Source organism: Coregonus lavaretus (assembly GCF_964263955.1).
Source record: "Coregonus lavaretus genome assembly, chromosome: 8".
NCBI lineage: Eukaryota > Metazoa > Chordata > Actinopteri > Salmoniformes > Salmonidae > Coregonus > Coregonus lavaretus.
Genome location: NC_139995.1, coordinates 16953383 through 16974222, shown reverse-complemented (window position 1 = coordinate 16974222; position 20840 = coordinate 16953383). Strand labels below are relative to the sequence as shown.

General features: G+C 45.0%; 1 protein-coding gene across 1 annotated transcript in view; it reads right to left on the bottom strand.

Annotated features, from left to right (window-relative positions):
* Nucleotides 1-20840, bottom strand: part of LOC311134202 (semaphorin-3F-like) — an 87757-nt gene that overhangs the window by 16799 nt on the left and 50118 nt on the right. Inside the window, exons 3-10 of the mRNA XM_084167812.1 lie at nt 15732-15892; nt 15238-15300; nt 14399-14518; nt 8758-8847; nt 6882-6975; nt 3780-3896; nt 3363-3502; nt 1933-2047 (exon numbers count right to left, since the gene is read on the bottom strand). Coding sequence (XP_084023938.1) covers nt 1933-2047; nt 3363-3502; nt 3780-3896; nt 6882-6975; nt 8758-8847; nt 14399-14518; nt 15238-15300; nt 15732-15892 — 900 coding nt within the window. The remainder of the gene's footprint in view (nt 1-1932; nt 2048-3362; nt 3503-3779; nt 3897-6881; nt 6976-8757; nt 8848-14398; nt 14519-15237; nt 15301-15731; nt 15893-20840) is intronic.

Below are 20840 nucleotides of genomic sequence, written 5' to 3'. Positions count from 1 at the left end.
AGATCCCACATCTGTATTTAGACCAGGCATTATAACCCAGCAGTAAACTGGAGCCTTGGCGTGGAGCGCACCTATACCCAGTTAACACATGCCCTTCCTAGAGGTACAGTACCTGGCAGGGGTGGGTAGTGGCCACTGGCATCAGGTCTGTGTGACCTTTGCTTCCTAGTTTGGGATGTACTGTATGGATGTACTGTATGGACATCCTGTGGCTAAGCTGAGTCTGCACTGTTCATTAGGAGACTGCAGCTGCCCGTGCCTTTACACATTTACAGCTTTATTAAAGTAATATCCTGAATTGAGCACTGTACATGTGAACCAGTGCCAGCTCTCCACACTCCTCTAAACCCAGTGTGCACGACATGCCTGTGTCAACAATGAGCCGACTAATAAAGACACAAAGTCATTTATAACTGCAGACTACGCTGCTCACGGTTATGATATCCTTTCATTTACTTTGGTGAAATGGTTATATAGCACCAGTAGCTAGGTTTCCATACAATTGGCGGCAGATTTTCATGCGAACATTCTAAAATCTGCATAAAGAAAATATGTGCATTTTCCAACCAGTGGTGTGCTTCCACCAAACTGACTTGTTGCAGATAAAAATCAATGTGTGATGACGTAGTGCACACAAAATTTACTTTTTCGCTTCCCTGTACCGAATAAAACATCTCAAGTTCAATGTGTTTCCATCCCATTTTAAACTCTACCAATAGTTTTGTCACAAAAACTGTTGCGTTAAAAAGCAAATGTGCCTACAGGTCGAGGCATGTGCGCTCTATCCCAGGGTTTCCCAAAGTTGGTCCTGGGCACCCCCCATTATTGGAAAGGAGATCAAGATCACCGTGCACTTTCACCACCCCATGGTTTCCCGAGTCGTAGTGGGAGGACTACAGACCATGTCATCGTGTGACTCCGAGTTTACTTCCATCACCATTTCTCGCATATTAAATTTTACCGACACAAAAGATCCCACCATGTTGAACGAACAAATGATCTGTCGGCATTTATAAAATTGTACCGAAACTTACTGTTTCCATCACAGCTGTAGTGATTTAAAAAAAATACGGTATGACTTTACTCGCATAAAAACGATGGAAACGATACTGAGAGAAAAAAACTTGCAAGACTAATGCACACGTGAGCAGAATTAATCAACCATAACCTACACCGTAGTTCAATTAGGCATAATGCAAGAGCGCACTGGGACTAAAAGCAGAGGTCAAATAGAAAGTCACACAAGCTTTTCATTCTTGAGGTTAGGTCTTGTCTACTGTAGGCTCGGTCATAGAATAATCAGAACTCTTATCATTCCAACACTCTATTTGGAAGCAGTGAGACAGAGATAGAAAGACATGGTAATGGACTTGACATTCCTGCCTGGTTACTTGATCTGTTTGCCACGAGGCAGCAAGCCCCTCATATCCAGTCTATTACAGGAGGGGAGTGCTTCCCAGACACCTCTTACTGCACAGCAAGGAAAAAGGAGCCTTTTGTTTGAGACATCTTGAAAGAAAATAACAACTACAGTACCGGAGTGTGTGCAATTCCCATTACAGCATGCCGTATGGGCCACAGGAGGATTGAGAGAAGGTTGTGTAATGAAAGAGGCTGCCATATGGGGCAGAGACTGGGCTGTGTGCAGTGCAGTGCAGTGTAGTCAGGCTCTGGGCAGGTGGTGGTATGCAGAGCTAAAACTGGCCATAGATGAAGCTGGGTGGATAGTGGAAGCAGGGTTATAAAAGACAGGCAACACCAACTAGTTCCTCTAACTGGTCTGGAGTCAGTTCCACCACCAACTGGTCTCTTTTTGACCCAGTTTTAATACCAATGAGAAACCTCAAGACATTCAACAGTCTGGTTCCTCACTCCTCACTTTGATGTGGATAGCAGGTGAAACCACAGTAAAGAGGAGGAAGGAGAACTCACGGAGCTCGTCGAAGTGCGTCTCAATACCGTCGGCCCCCGGCACTGAGCAGATGAGCCGTGCCTTCAGGAAAGTGCTCCACTTGTTGACCAGACAGCAGTGTCCACCGTCATCATTCTGCAGGGAGAGGCGGAGGGAGAGAGAGAGGGGGAGAAAGAGGGGGAAGAAAACACAGTCTTCATCACACACACACTCACATCCTCCGTCTTCCCACCAAACACAAACAGGTGGAGTCACCCACATACAGTACATTGTACATATTTTAAAAAGCAGCCCGGTTTTGAGAGCGGGCCTGCAAAACATTGAGAAATGGTTAGTTGTGGGGGGATGAGATGGTAAACACTGTCTCCTCTTATTTAGAGCCTCTCCCATCAGTCATGGAGCAGGGCCAAATTCCAGCCTAGTGAGAGAGTGTCAAATCCAGTAGATGTGATTTAGAGGTTTCCTCGTCCATTCTTCTTAAAGCACGTTCCACTTTGATGGGGAAAACACGCTGCCGGGTCATATATTTGAAAATATTGCTGTAACAAATTGTTTTCACCACATATATAATTTTAGTGCCCACATAATGGTTGAAGGCTTGTACATACTGCACACTACATTCTACACACATGTATTTTTTAATAAATCCCTAAGTGGGATTTGAAAAGTAGTTTTCACACGCTCCATTTTTAGAGTAATTACGCAGTACAGTTGTTCATGTTTCGGGGTACGAGGAGTGTGTAGAGCCAATAAAGTGAACGGCAGTAAGAGCATCCAGATGTGTATGGAAGTGAGAATGACAGGACAGCATCCCTGGGGACCAGTGTAGAAAACACTGAGAGGGGAATGAGTGTTTGTGTGCAGGGTCACTGCCTCACCCATTAAAATAAACACAGTGGGGAGCGGCGGAAGAACTGGAGCAGGAACTGAATAAACACTATGCTCTCCATGTTTGTAAGCAAAGCCCAGAAAGATGCACCCTGTTATTTTGTTTTTGCTGAATTTCTCAATTTGTAGCTCTGGGGTAGAAGGTCAGGGCCATGCTTTCATTAAGACAGTGTGTCGTTAATTCCCACAGACACTAGAGGATACTGATGTTGAAGGGCTGCTGGGCTGGTTAGAGGCTCTGGACTTTACCAAGCTGTTAACGGAATACCTAACATACTACATCCTTTAGAGTTTTTTAAGACTACCAGTCAGGAGAGGTCAGAGGATCATGGGGTCGTAAGTCAGAGTACCATCTCATGGACAGAGGCAAGCATTGTACACAGGAAGTGTTAGACAAACACAAGTAGTTCCACACACAGAAAGTCCCAATGAAACTGGTTCCTTTCTTAATGAAATTAGAGTTTATTTATCATGTTGTGCATGTCACATGTATTGTTATTTGACAGTTCCGAGGTGAACGTGGTCTCATTATTAGTACACTCCATTCTGAGGCTGTGCTCACCAGGCAGATCCGACCGATGCGGGCCTGGGTAACGGGACTCTGGCCCATCTCAGCAGACGTCTCACGGAAGAAGAAGTAAAGCTTGTCGTCATTCCTCTCTGCACTGTCAGGGATGAGCTGCACATGGATGAAGGAAGGGTCTGGGAGAAGGAGAGCGAGAAGGAGAGCAAGAAGCTTAGGAGGAGATGAATTTCACTGATAATTTACAAAATGTCTGCATTTCGTGTTTATTAAAGGATTGGATTTTGTAAACATAAATATTATTAAACTTTTCATTAGTTTCGGCTCACATGTTGACAAATGGTCCTTTCAAATCCATGCCATCCCATGCATAAATAGCACAATAGTCTTAATAGCATAGACAAGCTCTTGTATAACACCTATCTTGGCTGCCAAAGAAGCCAGTTATTGATTTACCATTTAACCATCTGGAGTTATACTGGTCTGTACGCATGGCGGTCTGTTTCCCAGTACGGAAGATGGCAGAGTCTGTTCCCATGAAGTCAATGTAGACCCCAGCATAGAGTTCACCATCTGGGAGAAAAGGAAAAGAGAGAGGGAAGGACAGAGGGAGAGGGAGAGAGATTAATCGGCTGAGCCAAATACTTTTGACTCTTTGATATAAAGCCAGCCACACCCTTGGCATAAAGGACTGAGGCTCTCATTACACAGAACCCCCCCACCCCCATAATTAAACCTTTAGTCCCTGGCAAGACCCCTGGCAGGACTATAGTGCCCAATACCTCAGGGCTTTCCATCCCCTACGTCCAGATACATGTCTTTAGACTATCTTCATCAGGGTGTCTGTGTAAAAGTTATCTTTAGCACATAATGTGGACAAGGACAGATGAACAACACACATTATATTACACACTCATACATAAGGAAGATTGTACTGTTTGGCCAAAGGGACTAGCCACTAACCAGGCCTTTTAAAGTGATGTACAAAGAGAAGGAGTACCATAGTCTTGTTAATCAGTGGGGAGGCTGGGCGTTGGTCCTCCAGTTGCGCCTAATATTTACATTTTAGTCATTTAGCAGACGCTCTTATCCAGAGCGACTTACAGTTAGTGAGTGCATACATTCTCATACAGGCCCCCCGTGGGAATCGAACTCACAACCCCGGCGTTGCAAGCGCCATGTTCTACCAACTGAGCTACACAGGTCATATGACAGCAGGTATCTCAGCATGCATTTGTCAGCTACGGGGAGTTCTCAAGAGTGGGGTTAACAGGACAACAGGGGCTCAGGGCAAAGCGCGCAACAACTACACTACTAGTATGTACTAACTAGAGTCAATACAGGCCCTACAGTATAAAGAGTGTATGATATCTAGGGGTGGGGTAGATGGGTTAGACCTTCATGTGTGACCTTTTAGGGGTCAAAGTAGTCTCCAGTTCTGGGATTTCCGGTAGGCGGCGACATCGTGTAGGTAGATGTGCTGACTACTCAGTCCCACTCTTGTTCATGTTTATACCTGCTAACCTTACATGTAATTGCTAAAAAAAGACAACCTGAGTTTTGTAATACCTGTGGTAAACGAAAATGCCTAAACTGCCGAAACCTGACAAACCCGAGGCCACCTCACTAAGGTCTAACCCTGCCGTGCAAGAGAAACCGCATGGGCAGGTAACAATGGCGGGCATCAAATCTCTGAACTTGAGAAGAAACACGTTGCAATAGCTGAGGGATTCAAGACTTAATTTGCCAGAATGGATGCAAAACTGTACAACATCCCAGACTTCTCAAGGCCAGTGGATCGTCGACCTTGAAGCAGGCCAGGTCTAAACACTAGAAACGACATGCGCAAAGCTGAAGAGAGACAACGAAATGCTAATGGCGAGGTTAATGGACCTAGACGGGCGCAGTAGGAGACAGAACGCGAGGATCGTAAATTTACCCGAAACAACAGAAATGGGCACACACCCCAAGTTCTTCCTGGAGGTCCTAGGGGAAGATGTTCTCCCCTCTCCCCCGGAGCTAGACAGGTCCCACCACAGCCTCAATCAGAAGCCTGGACCAGGCCAGAAGCCTTGCGCTGTCATTGTTTGCTTCCAACGTTACCAGACTAAGGACCTTGTGTTGTGGGCTGCACGGGCGAAGGGGCCCCTGAAATACCGTGGGCACACTGTACGCTTCTACAAGGACTACAGCCCCGAGGTCACTAATAGGAGGGCTGAGCTCAAAGACACCATGTCCAAGCTCTACGAACGTGGCCTCCGACCCTCCCTCTGCTACCCTGCCCTCCGCTACCCTGCACTCTTAGGCCTACAGCTCGATCGTGGTTATACAAGGCTGCTATACTAAGCCTACTAATGATAATAATATGACTTATTATTATTATAATGATGATCATAACAATAATAGCAAGAATAGCAATAAGTTATTGTTATTATATTACACTAAATAAATAATAAATAATACCAGAGGCTGTTCTAGGTGGGAACTGGGGATGGGATGGTCAGGTGTATGGGGACCTGGGATCGTGGGAGGAGGGAGGGATATGTTTTTTTATGGTCATCCAAAACCTTTTTTATTTCTCACACATGCTATGATTACATTTGACCATTTGTAACCTTTAAAAATGTACCAAACTGTGACATTGTATACTCTGATGTTTCTCATGATTGGTATAAATATATATATTTTCTTAACACAAAGTAGTCTCCAGTTCTTAATCCCTGCCATCAGTCACCCATAGCTGATGCTAACTGGTGGAGATGGGGGGTGGGGGGGTTTAATTGGTCTCAGACAACAGTCCCCTGGTTTCCTGGTTCCGCCCTGGTCAGCTGGCGGTGTGCTAACATGGGAAGACAACACTGACAATTTACACTGACTATCCCACCCCACAGAGTCAGGATCAACATACATTGGTGGCAACTGTGAGGTCTGGCCCTGGCTGAATGACTGAGTGGTGGGTGGAGAACACTCTACTGAACACCAATATCATAAACATTACAACATGAAGTTACCAGAAACCAAACATGTTGCAAGGTGTCATGTGATTGCTCTGTGTACATTGGCCAGGAATGCGAATAATTGGATTTCTCATGAAGATAAATGACCACAACAAATCATATGAATATGTTCTTGGTATTTTTCCATTGGATGTCATGAAACCACCATGGAAAGGATTGGCTTATTAAAACAGTGAACCCAGTGGTATGTGCCCAAACTGCCCACAGCTCTTTCAATCCTAACAAAGCAAAATGCCTTCTGATTTTATCATCAGAGATGAGATGACCATTCCACTGTGATCTAACTCGTGGGAAATAGGCACCGAATGGAAAAGGACACTGTCTGGACAGAACTTAGCCATTAAAACATTTTTTTAAGTGTGCCAAAAACAAAAGTGGCCATTAAATTGAGGATAGAGGAGGCCATTTTTAGTAGTGGGAAATAAAAGGAGGCGTACACAGGGGACATGGCCTCAAGGTCCCTCAGATTCACTGAGAGAGCCATAGGGACAAACTCTCCAGCCATTCTCCAGCCATGTGGCCAAGTGTAGATGATACTCACTGATCAAAGCTGAGACGCTGTTGAGCTTTGGGTCGTAGGAGCACTTTCCCTTCCCAGACTCCACTTTGCCCGGCTCCAAATGCCATATGTATTCCTGAAATAGAAAAATCATAAGAAAGAAGCGATACATTCATAGTACTCTTCATCATGTCACAGTGATTCCCTAGTGGAGGTAAAATGAGGCAGTGCAATATGCTTCCAGTAGGTCCTCTGGGGCCTATAAGGCATTGTGGTTTTGGAGGATGAAACATAGAATAATGAGAGTGCCTTCATACAGAAAAAAAACTCTCAATTCAACACAAAAATCTCTCCTATGCCAAATGTCTCTCATCCTCTCTTGGTTATAGCTGTTTATGTACCCCTACTGCTGCTGACACCTGCAATCCTGCTCAGTGAAAACACTTCTGGGATGGAGGCTGGATGACTGATGCTCATGACTCCTAGCATCCTTATACACAGCACTGAAAGGTGATTGGCAGGTATTTGGATTTGCGGGTGGGAACAACCAATGACATGTGATGACATGCCCCGTAGCCTTGCCACAAACCAGAACAAGTCAAATCCCCAAAACCCTCACTCTTCAATTGAGGAAGGGAGGAGAGACGAAGACATCTCTGTCCTTGTCCGTCAACACCCGAGCAGGAGAAAGTCAGGTGCTTGCCAAAGTTTTTCTCCACTGGCTACTACGTGCACTCTTATGAGATTCCCTCTCACCTTTGATTAAAATCAACCGCACATGTAAATCTGAAGGTGTTGGTAGCTCCCTGCAAGAGATGCCAGATGTTGATGTGCACCAAGTCACCAATGGTTACATGTGCTAAGGGATATTCTCTGAACATGTTTTTAAACCCTTTATGAAAGATTTTACCCTACAGAGGACTAAGTGTTGCATGCAACACATTCAAAACATAAGGCTGAAAACATAATGGCCCTGTCGTTCAAAGGGTTAAGAGTTCCTTCCTGTGCTGTGAATGGCGGGAGAGCACAAACATTCAAATCATGCACAGCTATGTGGGTCTATTAATTCCTTTCTGCTTTAGCAGTTGGACACAGTCGGCTGGTGTTTGTCCTGAACCAACAGGGCTGCAGTGAGAGTGGGTCAGACGTTAACTGTGTGAGACCTTTGGGAGGGGTTGGTCCACATTCCTACAGAGGGAGGGCGGGGTGGGGGGGGTAAAGGACTGGAGGGTGGGGCATTCTGTGTCCTCTAAGACAATTGACAGGACAATGTGAGGAGGATAGGAAAGTTACTAATTTATCCATTACAAATGAAACATCTTTATTTGAGTGTGTACTGTATCAACATGTTCTGTGACCTTGCGTAGCAAATCACAAAATGCTGGACTTTCATCTGTCTCATGCATAAGAAGCAGGCAACACAAATACTGACAAATCAGTTCAACAACACACATAGAGAGAGAAAGAGAGAAAGAGAAAGAGAGACCTCAGAAAGTGAGGCTTACACAAAAATGGACAGATGAACAACGAGAGCAACGGACAACACAAATATGATGGATGAAACTAAAAAGGACTAATGTTTGAGCGATCAAAAATGTTGAATAACGGACAGGGTCTAGAGAAGACATGCTCAGCCATGAGGAGATAAGCGGTCCACTTCACTAGACACCCAACGGACTGGGACAATTCAACTGATGACAACAGAAATGCTTCAAGACACACAGAATGAGCACAGACAGAACAGAAGGGTCGGGAGACATGCACAGCCCTCCCCAACAGAGAGATAGAGGTATGGCATGCTGGCTGAGTCCCATAGTAGGTCTCCCCAGCCCATAGCGGTAAAGCTCAGGGGCAGACAGGCAGGCAGGCAGACCCGCCCATGCTAGTGATGGGCACCTGACCCAGACCCACGTCCCACCTTTAGTCCCAGTGTTTCGGACACAGCGTTTGGTTGGGCCGCGCGGCTAGCCCTCCCTCCGGTCTGGGGCATCTGCAGGTGCATGGCGGCCTAAAACAGGAGACAGCGACACATTCTGGATGTTACGCACCTGCAGTAGGTGGGACCTGACGTGAGCTCAGTAACTCTGTAAACTGGTCTGGGACTGATGTGACTGCATGACTGTTTCAATAAATAATGTCATTTGGAAAGCCTGTGAGGACAATCTGTGGATATCTCATTCTCTACATCCTCTGTACAAGAAATGTCTGCGTGGCTCAACTTCACCAGATGGTGTGAAAATCATCAATATTAGTTCTGTACCATGCGGCTGAGTCAATACAGTCTCTCACTGTATGGTAAATACATTAAACCCTGGCCTGAGCCACTGCCAAGAACCAACATTTGGCTTTTCCAGACAATACTAGCTATCATAGCCTCATGTAGGCTACTACATACCCTTTAGGTATTTAGAAAGGAAATCGTCTACAGCTGAGTGAATAGTACGTGTCTGAAAAATGGCTGAAAAAGAAAGAATTATGTTATCTGGCAAGCTGATAACAATATATCTGGGAAACAGCTACAAATGTCAAAGCAGGTTCCTGACGTGTGAGAATGAGTGTGTGTATGTGTATATACATTCACATGAGACAATGAGCACAGTAGATTTCTGGCATTGAGCAGCATTTCGCCTTCTCCTGGTTTCCTGTCTGGAAAAGCTGTGTGTATAGTGGTGTACCATTTCACATCTCTACTCCCATACTTAACTCCAGACCAGCAGAGAGAGAGATGGGACTCACGGGAAGAGTCTGACCTGTCTGTTTAAGATAAAGGGGAAAATAAAAGCCATCTCATTAATGTACTATAACTAGAACATTCCACTGGCACCCCATAATGGGAGCTCTCATGGCCAATTACCCAACTTCTCACATGGTGAGGACTGGAGGCTAAGGGGGCATAGCGGGAGCAGGCCAACTGAGAGTCACACAGGGCTGCTAGAGCTATGAGTGGATGGATGGATGGATGGATGGATGGATGCCCTTAGTAACGGTCTTATGGATCCAAATGAAATAGTGGTGTGCAGTGGTCATCGGTCTAACTGTGTCTTCTGTGTCAGAGAGGAAGAAACAGGGAAGTATCCTCTATCTATAACTTTTATTTATTCCCTTTTAAAAGGGGGGGGGGGGGGGGGCAACACAACTCTAGATCACTATTACTCCACACACAGAAACGTATACAAGGCCCTTCTTCGCCCTCCCTTTGGCAAATCAGACCATATCTCTATCATCCTGCTTCCTGCTTACAAGCAAAAACTCTAACAGGAAGTACCAGTGACGTGCTCAATACGGAAATGGTCCGATGAAGCGGATGCTAAGCTACATGACTGTTTCACTAGCACAGACTGGAATATGTTCCGGGATTCATCCGATAACATTCAAGAGTTTACCACATCAGTCACTGGCTTCATTAATAAGTGCATCGACGACGTCGTCCCCACAGTGACTGTACGTACATACCCCAACCAGAAGCCATGGATTACAGCAGTGGTTCCCAAACTAGGGGTCGCGACCCCATGTGGTGTCACCTGATATGAAAATGGGGTCGAGGGTGAATTTCCTAACCCCCTCACCCCCCAAAAAACTACAAAAATACATATATATTATAATATCGTCTATGTATCTCAAAATCATTGTAATGTGGTTAACCTTAAAAATCTAAATTAAAATTATTCAAATCTAAAATTCTATCAGAGAGCGCCCTTAGATCAAGGGAAAATCCTTCCCACAGTGAATGGCTAGGCCTGCTATGCTATGAAACCACACACTATTGCAGAGACTTTAATATTACCGGCCGCAATTGATATGGTGAAAACAATGTGTGGGGAGGCAGAGGCACAGAAACTCACATCAATACCATTCTGAGATAATACTGTTAAATGAAGAATTTATGCTATTCCTTGCAATCAAGAGGAAACTGACTGAACGACTCAAAAACTCCCCAGCTTATGCTCTCCAAATGGACGTTAGCTGTGAGTGCCGAGATGCCAATACATTTACTTTTGTTCTCTATACATGTCGGGGGATGCTATTCACGAAGACATACAGTGGGGAAAAAAGTATTTAGTCAGCCACCAATTGTGCAAGTTCTCCCACTTAAAAAGATGAGAGAGGCCTGTAATTTTCATCATAGGTACACGTCAACTATGACAGACAAAATGAGAAAAATAATTCCAGAAAATCACATTGTAGGATTTTTAATGAATTTATTTGCAAATTATGGTGGAAAATAAGTATTTGGTCAATAACAAAAGTTTCTCAATACTTTGTTATATACCCTTTGTTGGCAATGACACAGGTAGCTTAGTGGTTAAGAGCATTGTGCCAGTAACCGAAAGGTCGCTGGTTCTAATCCCCGAGCCAACTAGGTGAAAAAATCTGTCGATGTGCCCTTGAGCAAGGCACTTAACCCTAATTGCTCCTGTAAGTCGCTCTGGATAAGAGCGTCTGCTAAATGACTAAAATGTTAAATGTTAAAATGTCAAACGTTTTCTGTAAGTCTTCACAAGGTTTTCACACACTGTTGCTGGTATTTTGGCCCATTCCTCCATGCAGATCTCCTCTAGAGCAGTGATGTTTTGGGGCTGTCGCTGGGCAACACAGACTTTCAACTCCCTCCAAAGATTTTCTATGGGGTTGAGATCTGGAGACTGGCTAGGCCACTCCAGGACCTTGAAATGCTTCTTACGAAGCCACTCCTTCGTTGCCCGGGCGGTGTGTTTGGGATCATTGTCATGCTGAAAGACCCAGCCACGTTTCATCTTCAATGCCCTTGCTGATGGAAGGAGGTTTTCACTCAAAATCTCACGATACATGGCCCCATTCATTCTTTCCTTTACACGGATCAGTCGTCCTGGTCCCTTTGCAGAAAAACAGCCCCAAAGCATGATGTTTCCACCCCCATGCTTCACAGTAGGTATGGTGTTCTTTGGATGCAACTCAGCATTCTTTGTCCTCCAAACACGACGAGTTGAGTTTTTACCAAAAAGTTATATTTTGGTTTCATCTGACCATATGACATTCTCCCAATCCTCTTCTGGATCATCCAAATGCACTCTAGCAAACTTCAGACGGGCCTGGACATGTACTGGCTTAAGCAGGGGGACACGTCTGGCACTGCAGGATTTGAGTCCCTGGCGGCGTAGTGTGTTACTGATGGTAGGCTTTGTTACTTTGGTCCCAGCTCTCTGCAGGTCATTCACTAGGTCCCCCCGTGTGGTTCTGGGATTTTTGCTCACCGTTCTTGTGATCATTTTGACCCCACGAGGTGAGATCTTGCGTGGAGCCCCAGATCGAGGGAGATTATCAGTGGTCTTGTATGTCTTTCATTTCCTAATAATTGCTCCCACAGTTGATTTCTTCAAACCAAGCTGCTTACCTATTGCAGATTCAGTCTTCTCAACCTGGTGCAGGTCTACAATTTTGTTTCTGGTGTCCTTTGACAGCTCTTTGGTCTTGGCCATAGTGGAGTTTGGAGTGTGACTGTTTGAGGTTGTGGACAGGTGTCTTTTATACTGATAACAAGTTCAAACAGGTGCCATTAATACAGGTAACGAGTGGAGGACAGAGGAGCCTCTTAAAGAAGAAGTTACAGGTCTGTGAGAGCCAGAAATCTTGCTTGTTCGTAGGTGACCAAATACTTATTTTCCACCATAATTTGCAAATAAATTCATTAAAAATCCTACAATGTGATTTTCTGGATTTTTTTTTCTCATTTTGTCTGTCATAGTTGACGTGTACCTATGACGAGAATTACAGGCCTCTCTCATCTTTTTAAGTGGGAGAACTTGCACAATTGGTGGCTGACTAAATACTTTTTTTCCCCACTGTATAGTTCTGTCTCACGAATCCCGAGCATTAGATGGCACAGGGGATGTTCAGTGTGCTGCATGGCTATATTGACAAAAAACAGATTCCATGGAATCGAATGGTGGCTCCATCAATGGCGGGACGGTGGGCAGGCCTCTGCACTCCAGTTATGAACGTGTCCCCCTCTGCCATATGGATGCATTGTTTGATTCACCGAGAGCAACCGGCGGCAAAAGCGCTGAGCACAGAACTAGGAGATATACTGCAGCATGTAACTTCAATTGTAAACTACATCAAAACCCATCCACAGGTGCACGCCTGTTTGCAAAACTATGTGGAGATATGGGATCAGAGCATGACAATGTTCTATTTCATATCAAGGCTTGGTGGTTATTGAGGGGGAGTGTTGGAAAGATGTTTCACATTGAGAGAGGAACTGTTGTTATTCACAATGGATGTAAAAAAAAAAAACAGACTTGGTTGACTTTCTGTGTAATGAAAATAAAATGTATCCTTGCCTACAGTTGAAGTCGGAATTTTACATACACCTTAGCCAAATACATTTAAACTCAGTTTTAATCAGTACAGCACTAAGATCGAATCCTACTACTCTGATGCTCGACGGATGTGGAAGGGCTTGCAAACTATCACAGATTACAAAGGAAAACACAGCCGTGAACTGCCCAGCGACGGGGGCCTACCAGATGAGCTAAATACCTTCTATGCTCGCTTCAAGGCAAACAACACTGAACCATGCATGAGAGCACCAGCTGTTCCGGATGACTGTGTGATCTCGCTCTCTGTAGCCGATGTGAGTAAGACCTTTAAACAGGTTAACATTCGCAAGGCCATGGGGCCAGACGGAATACCAGGACACATACTCAGAGCATGCGCTGACCAGCTGGCAAGTGTTTTCACTGACATTATAAACCTATCCCTGGCCCGGTCTGTAATACCAACTTGTTTCCAGGACCTCTATACCAGGCAGTGTCAGAGGAAGGCCCAAAACACTTTCAAAGACTCCAGCCACCCAAGCCATAGACTGTTCTCTCTGCTACCGCACGGCAAGCGATACCAAGTCTGGAACCAACAGGACCCTTAACAGCTTCTACCCCCAAGCCATAAGACTGCTAAACAAGACTGCTAAATAGCTAACCAAATGGCTACCTGGACGACCTGCATTGACCCTTTTTTTGCACTAACTGTCTTGCACTGACTCTATGCACACACACTAGACTCTACCCACACACTCACATTTACACTGACACCAAACACACACACACACTACATACGCCCACACACACACATAACATGCTCACACATGCATACTGACGCCACACACACACTCACACACACTTTCACACCACATACGCTGCTGCTACTGTCTGTTTTCTATCCTGTTGCCTAGTCACTTTACCCCACCTATATGTACATAGCTACCTCAATTACCTTGTCCCTCTGCACATCGAATCGTATATAGCCATGTTATTTTTACTCGTTATTGTTATTTGTTATTCACTGTGTATTTATTCCTTGTGTCACTATTTAAATGTTGTATTACATTTTATATCTTTAACTCTGCATTGTTGGAAAAGGGCCCGTAAGTCAGCATTTCACTGTTAGTCTACACCTGCTGTTTACAAAGCATGTGATAAATAAAACATGTATATGATTTTACAGACAGAGCCGTAGTCTCCCTCACCTCTTCATTTTGTGAACACAGACTCAATGTATTCCATAAGGTGTGGAGCTCTAACCTGTGGTTTGCGTCCACGGTTGACGTACGTACAGATGGGGTTGTAGGCCCCAGTACCACAGACATACAGGTGGGTCCTGTTCCATGGCTCAATCAGACGTATGAAGTTCCCACACTCGCCCTGCATGGGGACAAACATAGGCAGACATTAATGGATGATCAACATGTATGATAATATCCATATACAACATTGTACATTTAAGTAATTCAGCAGACGCTCTTATCCAGAGCGACTTACAGGAGCAATTAGGGTTAAGTGCCTTGCTCAAGGGCACATCAACAGATTTTTCACCTAGTCGGCTCGGGGATTAAAACCAGCGACCTTTCAGTTACTGGCACTGCGCTCTTAACCACTAAGCTACCTGCCGCCCCTACAACATAAAGCATAGTACAAGCGGCATATATCTTTAACATCAATGGGAATGTCAATATATTAACATGCCAGTATAACAGTAATCTATTTATCCACACCCTACACTGGCAGATGGGGAAGAGTGAGACTGGTTGGTCTCCTATGAGTGCCAGTCCTGCCCTGTCTGTTTGGCCAGACAGAGAGGAACCAGGCTTTTACAGGGCCAAATGAAATCCCCATAGGTGTATGCCACTAAACTGGGTTCTCGTAAGTCCTTATTCATTAAACTAAGAACCCAAACAAATACTTAGGCTATACACCTAGCAGTACAGGCACACACATAGAAGTGAGTAAAACATTTAAAAATATATCTATACTTTATAGATCGCTAAATACAGAAAATACATTACTACATGTTACGGGTGGCACAAGTCACCTGACCTGAAACATAAATCCTGAATTAGTCGATAGTCAACAGAAATACTTACATTGGTGTCCTTCCCACTTAGAACACACTCAGTCTTCCTCTGCTGGGAGACAGGCCAGTGGAGCTGAAGGCAGGGGGGAACAAGGGTCATTTTATAGCTACCCAACACATGGCACAACCCGTTCAACATCACTGGATTTTATAGATGTTGGGCTAAACCTACCATGGGGTACTATTAGCCCCCTTGGAATGGTCATATCCAGATTTTGTTTTCACAGTGTTATACAACCCCTGTCTCCAGAAAATAGCGCAGTCCAACACAAACTGGAGGTGAGCTAATCAAAATGTCAGACACGGGGCAGCGAAATGGGACATATGACCCTCGGGAGCCATTTTTGAGAGCTGAGGTAAAGGTTTAGTCTCAACCTGGGATCATAGAGCTCTGGATAGGAGAGGGGAGGGGAGAAGGGGGAGGAGAGGTGAGGGGAGGAGAGGTGAGGTGAGAGTAGGTAAGGGAAGGTGAAGAGGGGAGGGTTAGTGACTGTAAGGTCTTACAATGAGCGGCTCCTTGTTGATGTCATGCAGGTCCAGGGACAGGATGTAGTCCTTACTGCCAACGTACATGCGGTCGTGGTCCTCGTCCATACGCAGGATACGGTAGTCAGACGTGTTGAGCAGGTAGGCAAATTGCTGGGCAGTGCTGGTGGACCTCAGCTCTGCAGAGAGGAGAGGGGGAATAAGAGAGCAAAATATCCTTTAGGGACAGACAGCTGCTGTACACAAACAGATTAACACACACTTGCAGGCTCAACTAACACATTTCACCCCTGTTCTGCATACCCACGTGGGGTTATGTGATGGTTTTTCATCAACACTGAAACCCAATATAGTCGATCAGTGACAAGCGCTAGAGAGCGTCCCATTGTGTTGCCATCTCAATACCATCTTTCCTCCATATCTCTGTTAAATACCGGCATGGACATCTGCCAAGGATGCTTTTCTCTGGTCATCTGAAGGTCTGAGTGGGTCTTCTCCGGCTACATTAAGAATGCAGTTGACAGACATTCCCATGTCAAGAGTAAAAGGACCTTTCCTATAGACCCTTCCCTGTGAGACTGGAGTGTTTGTTTGATACGTTTTCCACGGTTCAGCAGCCATGTACAGACAAGGCAGTGCTGTTTGAGAGGCCCGCCGTCTCTCCGCTGCTTGGGCCCTCCACCAAAGACAAAAAATCAATGGGACCCTACAGGGTAGGGCTTAGCAGGGTGGCAATGATATACTGCTGCTTGACAAACATTGAGGTTTCACTCAATAAGCTTCTACTGAACTAATTTAGGAGACAACATCTCCACGATGCCACAGCTATCCTTCATATATGTTCATTTTAGTGGTTAAATTGTGGTGAGGAAAAAACAGTAGATGAATCACAGATAGGAAGCGTGTAGGTCTAATTCAAGTCTTTTACTGTTTATATGCTATACAGTATATCAGAACTAAGGTGTGCCTGCACATAATCAGAGGATCAACTTCAAATAAAATGGTCCTGTTGTATCGCAGCTTCAAAGTCAAAACCAGCACAGCATAGTTCAAAATAACCAATCATTCTGATATTGCATAAGGGTAAAAATATGTTTATTAATGTCCATGTTTATGCAGGACCTGTTTCTAAACTGGTCACTCTAATCTGGGAATAAGACATGCCTCCATAATGCCAAAGAAGGCGTGTGCTGGTTTACATTCAATCCCCTCTGTTTGAACATGGTGAAAAATACATTCCTATGTGGCTGTCTGACTGTCTCTCAGGAAGTTGTCTGAATACCAAGACAAGACGAAAGCCATCCCCATGTCCCCCATCAAACCACAGGACCTTAAAATAAACTCCATCCACAGACATTTCTCAACATGCTTACCACGGAATCTGATATTACCAGTCTTCCATACCGGATCTAAATTTAACTCGGGGTTACGTCAATAATCAACGATTAATAGCATTAGATTTGCTATATTTGCACAGTTTGATTTAATAAGTGTGTCTGCCAAGGATCTGTTTATAGGTCATCTGTGTGATTGACAGCTGTCGGGGCCCTATGCGTAAGAGCTGCGACATGTGGTCTCACCCTGTGATTATTTGTGTTTGAGAGTTGGGATGAATGATGAGTCCCCATACTCCACCCCTCTGTATATCACTGGCTATGTGCTACTGGACAGGAAGTTTAACACACATGCACAAACACGCTTGCACGTACGTGCACATGTACGCACGCACACACACACACACACACACACACACACACACACACACACACACACACACACACACACACACACACACACACACACACACACACACACACACACACACACACACACACACACACACACACACACACACACACACACACACACACACACACACACACACACACACACACACACACACACACACACACACACACACACACACACACCAGGGGCCAGTTCAAGCCCTTTCTGAACCAGCTTGTCAGCAACTCCTCAGCGTATGTTTGTTTTCAGAGAGTAGCTGAATGTGACCATCTGTTAGGTGAGGAGGGAGTCAGAGCACTACAGGGCAACAATAGACCCTATAGAGCTCTCCGTATCCAGCTCCAAAACATATATAATCGAAGCTCTGATAATGGATGGATAATGGAGTCATAATGCACACTAAAGGGTGGTGACAAACACTCTCTGCCACACCAAACATATGACCTATTTAAAGATCTATAGCTATCTTGTCATATGTTTCTTTTCACCAAAACTAAAACATTACACATTAAACATCCATAACATTAGATATGCATATTTAGATAATAACTCCCTCCCTCCCTTTGTCAGTGAAAAGCAGTTCTCTAAACACATATAAAATGTTTACCAGGCTGCGTAGAAAATCCTATTTCATCTGTTCTGGTAAAATAATGGATCAGAGAGTCCCAAATCTCTCTTTAGGTTCCTTAATGCTCCTGTAGCACTGCAATTAAAGCATTACTAAGAGGAATCTACTGTTTCTATACCAGCATTAGAGGCCATTCTCCCTGGGATTTGGCATTGAGCTCATTGTAAACCCAACATGCCACATAGGCTTCTTGTTGTATCAGTCAGAGAAATTGAACTTCCTGGTGTCTCGTCGGGGGTAAATACACAAGAAAAAAAGAGGAGGAAATCTGGAAGGAAAAGCCTGCCAGCTACTGTACATTATCCCCTGCTCTCCCCTCCTCTCCCCTGTTCAACCCTGCTCTCCCCTGCTCTCCCCTGCTTGACCCTCTGCTCAGACAGACAGAAGCACTGGGGAGTGTGCTCATATTAAATGTTGATCCAGGGCTCATAATGGCGGCAGGCTGGGCTCAGCTACGCCACACTGCCTCAGAGGTCAGGCCACCTGTGGAAACAAGCCCAGGAGGCCTGCAGAGGGACTGGGCAAACACTGAGACACCATCAGCAAGCTAAGGCACACAACAGAGGGGAAAACGCGCATGATCAAGACGGATGGTGATTTTTGACCAGGCTACTTCATTCGCTGTCATACCATTTGACAAGCAGAATGAGAGATTTGGTCGGGTTTAGAGGGAACAGGGTGCCTCATACCACATTTTTTAAACGCTTTGCTTGCTTCATTCAATACTTCCATCTGTGTAGCCAATCTAAGGCCTATTCCAAGAAGTGCTTGTTCTCTCTATATTACAGGACAGGTGCATGATCCCCAACAGTAGAGGGAGTGAAGCAGCAGGAATTAGACCAGGGCCAGGGGAGCTTTAGTACAGGAAGAGGCTCCAAGCCTGAACTCCTCTGAGCTCTCTGTGTCATCCGCATTAAGGCAGGATGGCAGTTTCACAACACAGACTTGGAGATTTGGAGGCCTGGAGCAGCATAAGAGTGTATCTATTAGAGGCAGATCAACTCTTAAAGTAGTCCATTACTGCGTGTGAGGTTTTAGCCCACTCTGGGGGGCCTGTAGGACAGAGGGGGGCATTGTTTCGGGGGTGGACCAATTCCCCCCGTTGAATGGCAATGGCTCTATTAGTGGAGAAAGTTAGACTGCTTGTTGCTGGTAAGGGAATCTGATCCGTGTACTCCTGATCCCTCAAACACACACGCAGGAGTAATGGTGCACAGAGAGGAAGGTGATCCCACTGTAGCTTGAGCTGAGAATTCTCAGTAAAGTTGTTGGTGGCGGTCCTGTCCATTCTCTCTAGTCTACTGAGCAGGGACAATCCTCTTCCCCTGTCCGGATATCTCTAGATGGTGCTGGCTTCCCATAACTAAACACTCCATTCTATTAGCAGAAAAGGTTATGTTAGTGGATGTGGCTTGGAGTCATGTAAGATGAAGCCCAAATCCACAGTTTCTTAATAGCCTTTTCTCTGGCAGATGCCCCATGTCCTCAACTCCTCAGCCAGCTATCATACAGCCCAAACTCAAGCTCAAGGTCACAAATAACACATTGACATATGCATTTTAACCTGTTGCTCCCTCTAAACATATGTGCACTTCACTATGTTGTGAAATGGCCACAGACTCTAATTCCCCATCTCTAATGGTTCAGGGTAAATCATAAGGACTTCCTCTGTGACTACACAGGCAGGTGCCAGAAAGCCTGCTAAGCCATGTTTCTGCTGGCTACAGGAGGGAGGCAGAAATCAAAGGCGGATCTCAGAAGCCCCACAGTCAAACCGGGTCATTCCTCCTGAGAGAATACTTGGCCACTGATGATGAGATCCCATGGCTGCAGGCACACATGTTACAACATACAGGTAACTGCCAAAATAAGAGAGAGGGGTCTCTAAGGAGCATAGGGGGTTTAAAGGGTGTGTGTCTCTCTCTCTCTGTGTGTGTGTGTGTGTGTGTGTGTGTGTGTGTGTGTGTGTGTGTGTGTGTGTGTGTGTGTGTGTGTGTGTGTGTGTGTGTGTGTGTGTGTGTGTGTGTGTGTGTGTGTGTGTGTGTGTGTGTGTGTGTGTGTGTGTGTGTGTGTGTGTGTCAGTCACCAGTTCTCACCCAAATTGAACACTTATGGGAGATTCTGGAGCGGTGCCTGAGATTTTCTACCACCATCAACAAATTATGGACTTTCTCATGGAAGAATGTTATCGCATACATCCAATAGAGTTCCAGACACTTGTAGAATCCATGCAAAGGCACATTAAAGCTGTCCTGGCCGCTCGTGGTGGCCCAATGCCCTATTAAGACACTTTATGTTGGTGTTTCCTTTATTTTGACAGTTACCTGTATCTCCCCATCTTCAATTAATTGCCTGTGGGCCTAGTTTACTTTTTTATTTTTATTTATGAGTTCAATGGCATATATTCTTGAGATCCCCTGGCGAAACTGGCATCTCCATTTGAAGTGGTTGTATTTTTATATAGGTTAAAGCTGTCATATAATATACTGACATATATATAAACGCAACATGCAACAATTTCATATAAGGACTTACAGTTCATATAAGGAAATCAGTCAATTGAAATAAATTCATTAGGCCCTAATCTGGGATGGTGTGGTTACACGTGGTCTGCAGTTGTGAGACCGGTTGGAAATACTGCCAAATTCTCTAAAACGACGTGTATAAAAGACACTTGTCCACAGAAGCAATCAATCAGATTCCAAACTCTCCACCATGGCCAAGACCAAAGAGCTCTCCAAGGATGTCAG